The 7,423-nt window shown below is 39.2% G+C and overlaps 1 protein-coding gene across 1 annotated transcript; it reads left to right on the forward strand.

The window, feature by feature from the left end:
- Positions 1-454: 454 nt before the first annotated feature.
- Positions 455-6,610, forward strand: LOC147170147 (uncharacterized). The gene is made up of 11 exons (XM_086082743.1): positions 455-478; positions 623-700; positions 2,649-3,431; positions 3,516-4,016; positions 4,131-4,445; positions 4,534-4,742; positions 5,414-5,565; positions 5,697-5,939; positions 6,016-6,175; positions 6,267-6,342; positions 6,441-6,610. The coding sequence occupies exons 2-11, from the start codon at positions 640-642 to the stop codon at positions 6,458-6,460; spliced, it is 2,520 nt and encodes an 839-aa protein (XP_085938869.1). The 5' UTR covers positions 455-478; positions 623-639; the 3' UTR covers positions 6,461-6,610.
- The last annotated feature ends 813 nt before the right edge of the window (positions 6,611-7,423 follow it).

Consider the following 7,423-nt stretch of genomic DNA (forward strand, 5'->3'; position numbering starts at 1 on the left):
CATTTTTATTTGTTAAAATCAAAGGGACTGATTAAATGTCAAAATTAATTAAAATATAAAAGCTTAACACTTTAATAGACTATTTGCTTGGCAAGAAATAAAACAAATATACTGACAACTTTGTGTGCATATTGTATAATATACAATTGGCTAACATTAACAGGGGAATGTACAAACTACATTTATCCCTTTCTGTTGTCTTTTCAACTCTGCCCAATATTGACCGATGACCATTAACTTTGTGGACTCTGGGTTTGTTCTGTTTGAGGGCTATTTTGTAGAAATAGTTTTGATTAATATGTAACATTCCCATTGAATTCCCCATCAGTATCAGCTGTCAACGGACCATTTAAGTTTGATAAATGATTATTTTGTATGATCTCTTGTATAACAAATCTGGCCTATAAATTCCCTCACTCTTTCCTCAGTTAAAGCATCATCATCAGATCCAGGACACACTTCTTGTCAAGGCAACAAGGTAGGTAAATAAATTATTTTTATGCATAACAGCACAATTTAAAAAAATATATAATAATCAGAATTGCCTAGACATTATTCACATGGAGTCATTCAAGCTTTTATGTATAGTGTATGAACTTCATTGCTTTTCTTTCTCTTAAAGGTCGACACAAGGCCAATATGGGGATGCCTACAAGAGTATTATTGTTTCTGATTTTGCAGCTCGTTACAAGAGGATCAGGTATAGTGTTGATATTATTTTCACTTTGGTTTGACGTCCTCTCATGCACAGTTACTGAACATAAGAACGGAGGCTATTCAAGTAAAGTAATGTAATGCAGTATATAAATATACAAATATATTAGAGCTGCGAAATGATTAATTTTTAAAAATCACATTAATCACATCTTAGAATTTTGATTAATTATGATAAATCACTTTATTAAAAAGGATTTTTGTCAACATTTTTTTTTTGAAGAGCACCTGTTATGTGTTAATTCTTTCTGCTTTTAATGTTACTGGGATGTCTTCAACATATGTTTTGATCCGCCGCATACTCTCATCCTTCTCTTTTTCTAACGAGTTAATTATTGCATAATTAAACATTTTGACATGAACAAATATTCAGAAATTGTATTCGAACATTTATTATTATTATATATTTTTTTAATGCATGTAGTTATGTTTATTGCCCAAACAACCTGTGTAACCATCCGCTGTCAAGCTAAAGGATAATTTGTGGTCAAAATTAATTGTGTGATTAATCTTTGTTAATACATGATTAATGAGATTTTTTTTTATTATTCAATGAGTTAATGCTTTAACTTTGACAGCACTGAAATATGAAAAAAAAAATCAAAAAAAATCATAACCCCCTTATTGCAAAGGCAAAGTTGAAAGTGACAATGGTTTGTTTATGTTATGTCCTCTGTGTGCAAATAAATAAATGACGTCAGTAGTAAAAGTTTAACAATGCAAAATTGATGCTTTGAATTCTGTCTTCAATTTCAATTACAATTATTATTATTTTTTTCATTCTTTAAAAAGAAATGAAAGTGGACCGAAAGAAGTGAAACTTGTGGTATCTGCACCTGATCAAAAAATGAAAATGAAAAAATAAAATAGAATAAAAATGCAAAAATAACAATAATAGTAATAATCAACACAAAATAAATGACATTAAGCCGTAAAGAAGCTATTATGGTAACAAACTAAATGATTAGTTTAGATTAGAAGAGCATTGCCTTGTGCTATATATATTTTTTACAGTAATTGAGCTTTTGTACATTTAAAAAAAAATACAAATGGACAGGGATTATTTAGTTTTATAATCCAGATTGTTCCACAAACTGACACATTGAGTTGAAATACATCGTTCTTTTTGTTTTGTTTTGTATTTAGGTTTGAAAAAAATATCTCTTCCTCTTAATTTGTACTCACGTTCCCTTTTTTTGAATTTGTTAATTTGCATGTTAATTGGTCAAATTTCATGATGACTTTTACATCTCTGTATCCACATCCAGACACGACACGAATAGCGAATTCTGTAAAAATAAATAAATAAAATGGGTTCAGTGTAGGTTTTGCAGGTGAACCTCCACACTTCAATGCAATAGGTCAGGTATGGAACAATCAATGAATTATATAACAATAACAAAGCATTCTTGTTCAATGATTCTTTGACTTTGTGTAAAACGGCTACAGTTTGGGATACCTTCGATTTCACATGTTCTATATGCGCTTTCCATGTTAAATGTTCATCAATAGTAATACCTAAAAACTTTATTTCATTAGCCCTTGTTGCTTCGACATCCATATTTCTACGACTTAAAATCATAAATCTGGTTTTATTCATATTTAGCATTGAACCACCTCACAATATTCTTAAACTCTTTCTCTATTACTTGTAATACATTATACATATTTTTCCCGGCATTAAATAAAGTGGTGTCGTCTGCAAACAAAATACATTTTAACAAATTCTAAATAGTTGTAATATCATTCACATCAAAGAAAAAAAGTACACACCTTTGTCACATATTTTTGACCCAAACCAACTTTCAGCAAGACGCTGTTTACACATTCATCATACCCACCCAAATTATCCGAACCATTACTTTTTGTCAAGTGAGTTGTGTTTTTACGGACTCTTGTGGAAAATGCAATTAAATATGAATGACTCTTCTTAGGTACCGTTGTTAGCAGCTGTGATGCGTGCCATGAAAAAGCAACGTGCCAAGAGTCACACGAAAGAGGCGACTCCTTCACTGGCTTCTCGTGCGTCTGCAAAGAAGGCTTTGTCGGCGACGGTCTCGCGTGTTACAATACCTTAGCCTGTAGCGATGGCTCTTGTTGCAGCCACGGTTATGAGTGGGCACCTGGCAGAGGCTGCGTGGACACTGACGAGTGTTCGCTCCCTGACCCACCATGCGCGGCACCTCTGGATTGCCAAAACACACCGGGCTCTTACCAATGCCTAAAGACTGCCTCACTCAGATCCGGAATTTCTTCACAATCAGTCCAGTTCAGCTGTGGAGACACCGTTTGTCCATCAGGCATGGATTGCGTCGCGAATAATGGAACAAGTTGCGCTGACCCTTGTGAGCACTACACTGTCCTGAATGATGACTGGCGTTCGACACAACGTGGAATGACCAACCCTGCAAAGTGTGACAGAAATGTTGAGTGGCATGGCTGGTATCGCTTATTTCTCGGACAAAACGGCGCACATATTCCTGAGGGGTGTGTCCGTGGATTCAAGTGTGGAACCCATATCACCATGTCACTAAAAGAACCTCATCCCACACAGTCTGATGTAATTGTAAGACGCGCTATGTGTAATACCTGGAGTGAAGAATGCTGCAAATTTGGCTCAGAACGCATCCATGTGAAGCTCTGCTCTACAGCAGCTTCCAGCTACTACGTCTACAAACTTGTGAAGCCAAACACGTGTCATTGGGCATACTGTGCAGGTACAAAAAATTCTACCTTTAATGGTCTGTTGCTGTAAAGGTTTTGTGGAGTCATTCAGTCTAACAGAACTCTTTTGTTGTCAGCGGTTGACGAAGCAAGCCATTTTACAACACCTGAGCCAACAACTAGCGCCGGTAAAACAACAACACGTGTCATCAGTAATGCGACAGATGCTCACAGATCAACAACAAGAACGACAATAACAGCCACAACAACCACCAATGGAACAACACATTCTCCCCCGACAACAACACAGTACCCAGTAACTGAGGGGGAGGTCCGTCTGGCTAATGGTGGAAACACCTCCTGCTCCGGCAGAGTGGAAATCTTCCACCGTGGACAGTGGGGAACAGTGTGCGATGACATCTGGGACCTGAAGCACGCACAGGTGGTGTGCAGGCAGTTAGGCTGCGGTAGGGCCCTGGCGGCCCTCAAGAATGCTCAATTTGGGCCGGGCAGAGGGCCCATTTGGTTGGACACCGTCAGATGCACCGGAAGTGAAGCAAAGCTGGGCGAGTGCAGCCACCAAGGAATCGGATCGCACAACTGTCATCACTCTGAGGATGCTGGAGTGATTTGTGAAGGTAAGAACTAAAGGAAGCAATTACGATAGTTTTGCTAACTATATACACGATGAGATAATTTTTTCAGTTTGATGAATTTTCATGAATCGTACAGTAAACGTGTTGTTGTGTTAGCTGCTTCACCCGTGAGGCTGGTCAACTCTGACAACCGCTGCGCTGGAAGAGTTGAGGTCTACCACAATGGCCAATGGGGTACCGTGTGTGACGACATATGGGACCTCACCAATGCCAAGGTGGTGTGTAGACAGTTGGACTGCGGCAGGGCTCGTTCAGCACTGCACAGTGCAGCTTTTGGACAGGGCAGTGGACCCATCTGGTTGGATAATGTCCGTTGTTACGGAAATGAAACTTCCATAACAAGCTGCAGACATCTTGGATTTGGGAAACACAACTGTGTCCACAGGGAGGATGCCAGTGTTATTTGTGAAGGTAGCTTTTATATATTTGTATTCAATAAAGTTTTGGCATAATTACATTTAAACAATGAAAGTAAATAACCCATATATTTTTTGTTTAGATGAAGAACCTTCACTCAGACCTTCTCACCTTATTTGTGACCCCAACAAAATCCAAGTGGGCCTGGATTCAGTTAGCATAACAAGTGCTGGTTACAACGCATTCTCTGGCAACCTGGCAGTCCGTAATTGTTCCTGGGTCCGGGTGCAAGGTGATGTCGTGTGGTACGAGGCTGACGCAAAGGCAGATGCCTGCGGAACCACGCTGACGGTAAGCCACCCCCCCCAAAAAACACTACACCTTGATATATATATATATATATATACACACACACACACCATGATGTAGATGTTTGCAATGAGGTGACACAGTTCTGATTCATTGTCCAATGCGAACTTGAAAGAAAATGTTATATTTATTTAGCACTGATGGCAGTCCTCTCTTGTTAGTGCCATTTTTCAAGCTGTACCAACACATCAAGCAAGAACTTATCCAGACCCATTTGTTCATCTTCTTGAATTGTACTGTATGTAAAGGCTGTGCTTGTGTAGCGTGGTGCAGAATGCAGTCTGTCGCTCCACATTTTTTTTTAAAGACTTTTGATTAGAGTTTCTGGAAAACACAAAATCAAATATGCTTTATTAACAATGTTCGCATACACGGCTGTTTCCGCCTTGTGTGTGGCTCTTTGCTATAGAATGCGAACCTCCCCTTAGTCCAGGCACACTAAGTAGCAAACGCTGCCCTCTGCTGGTCGGCGTAAGTAATCATATTTTTTTTATACAGTACTGTACCACATTTTTCTAATTTTCCTCAACTCTTAACCCCTTAAATAAAACAAAATGACTACCTTCTGAACATGTACTGCACTATAAATTAACATCAAATACCACACTTAAATGAAATGTTAATGTTCGATCTCCTGACCATCTGTCTTACAGGCCAACAGCACGCATGCAATCTACTCCAATAGTTTATTTATCTACCCATTGAGCAACACATCTTTCTCTCTCCCTGTGAAACTTCCGTTCTCATGCGCCTATCCCCTGGACGCAGACAGCAGTCTTAATGTAGCCATCAGACCATTCCTGGAGTGAGTAGTTACATCATAACTGGGACGAAGTTTGTGTTTGTCTGTGTCATAAGGATTTGTGTAAGTCTCATAAACTGTGTTAAGAGAAAAACACTTTAATTTGATTGATGGCATGTGCTCTTTCTTGACAGTGTGGAAGGTGCAACTGTTGGCTCCGGTGACAAAGCCAATGCGTCCATGGTCCTGTTCCGCAACTCCAATTATACAGAACCGTATGCACAAGGTGCAGTGGTCCTTCCAGTGGGCTCACCGTTGTATGTTGGGGTCTCTGTGGACAAGACCGATCCCAGCTTGGCAGTTGTTTTGGAGGATTGCTTCACCTCTCACTCCCCATACCCCTCGAGCTCTTACCGATACACTCTCATCCAGAACAAGTATGCGTCTGCTCAGTTGGGATGACTGTCGACTGAAAGATGACGATAACCAATGATCTCCTCTTGGCCGTATTAGATGCCCGGCTGACCGCCAACTGGTGTCCATAGCTGAGAGTGGCTCGTCCCTACGGGCTCGTTTCGCTGCCCTGCACTTCCTCATTCAGGGGGAATACCTAAATGTTTACCTCCACTGTAGCCTCAGCCTGTGTGACCGCAGGAGGTTCTCTTGCATTCCGGTGAGTAACATGCCACATTTGACTCACAGCATCGCAAATCCATGCCCATTAACCATCTATTTCCTGGTGCTTTTCACATGCTTCCATGTAGCCTTGCACAAGCAGAGCGCACCGCTCTGTGTCAGACTCTGCTCCACTGAAGCCACTCACCATTGGCCCAATCACTTGTAAGCAAATGTATATTTCACTTAGGCATCGGGCTATATGTTGACAAAATGTGATAAATAATAAGAGTATATTGTTCCTCTTTTCTCTTTTTCTTCAGGGGAGAAATCACCTGAGTGACAACCAGTCAGAAGAATTTAACTGTTTGACTGTTATTATTCAGCAACGCCAATAACAAAATTGGTGAGATTGAGTAAATATAATGAAATATAAATTACAATAAATTGTATCATATTGTTAATTATAAATATGGGCACAAAATGGATGGATAATTAAGCCCCCACACGTTTAGAATAAAATGCAAATATTACATAAACCTGTCTGTCTGCATTTGTTTCATTAATAAATGGATACAGTATATTGAATATCCAACTCAGGTACTATTTTGGCATCTTTTCATGATCTGATAGTATTGGCATCATATTAGTATTTAGTCAGACGTATATTAGAGTTTTATGTTCAAGTAGGAACCAACACCCAGGCTACGGACAGACTGTTTTTATTGTCTGCTTGACAGATGTATGAGCAAACATTGCAAGGTGAAAAAATTTAATATGGGATAGCAGCCAGTCAAAGTCTGGACTACCTGATAATGGGTAATAGCTAATAACGGTTAATCTCCCATAAACACAAAATATGAATGAATGTCAATGATAATTACAGTAATAACAATACAGGAAGGACTTCTGGCTGAGTCTATTTTTGGAGGGATGTCCAGTTTTAAGGAGGTGAGCCACTGCTCACCTTGCCCACTGAACCGCAGGAACGAGTACGGCTTTCTTTTTTTCTTTTTTTACCACGAAAACTAGGGTGGCTACAAGATAAGTCTTAAAATGCGAGGCTGTGTGACCCCAGGGAACATTTTTTTCCCCCATTCTAGAATTTTGTAAATTGTAATTGCACATCAAAAAAAGGTTGGACCTGTTTGGCCCTGTTTTACCATCCTTAGATATCTTTTTCAAAAGTTAAATACAAACTAGCAAGACTTGTTGAGTCAGTCCATCTGAAAAATGGATATTGCGCCATACAGTTGACTTGTGTCGTAATGAGATATGGGAGACATTTGAATGTTTCCTTTGTTTT

The sequence above is a fragment of the Leptonotus elevatus genome, chromosome 8 (genome assembly GCF_054856555.1).
Source record: "Leptonotus elevatus isolate MCC_2025b chromosome 8, RoL_Lele_1.0, whole genome shotgun sequence".
NCBI lineage: Eukaryota > Metazoa > Chordata > Actinopteri > Syngnathiformes > Syngnathidae > Leptonotus > Leptonotus elevatus.

Excerpts from the sequence above, each read along its gene's own strand:
- LOC147170147 (XM_086082743.1), top strand. The coding sequence starts at position 640 with ATGGGGATGCCTACAAGAGTATTATTGTTTCTGATTTTGCAGCTCGTT. Across the intron at positions 701-2,648 it reads GCTCGTTACAAGAGGATCAG|GTACCGTTGTTAGCAGCTGT; the intron begins GTATAGTGTTGA and ends GACTCTTCTTAG. Across the intron at positions 6,176-6,266 it reads GGAGGTTCTCTTGCATTCCG|CCTTGCACAAGCAGAGCGCA; the intron begins GTGAGTAACATG and ends GCTTCCATGTAG.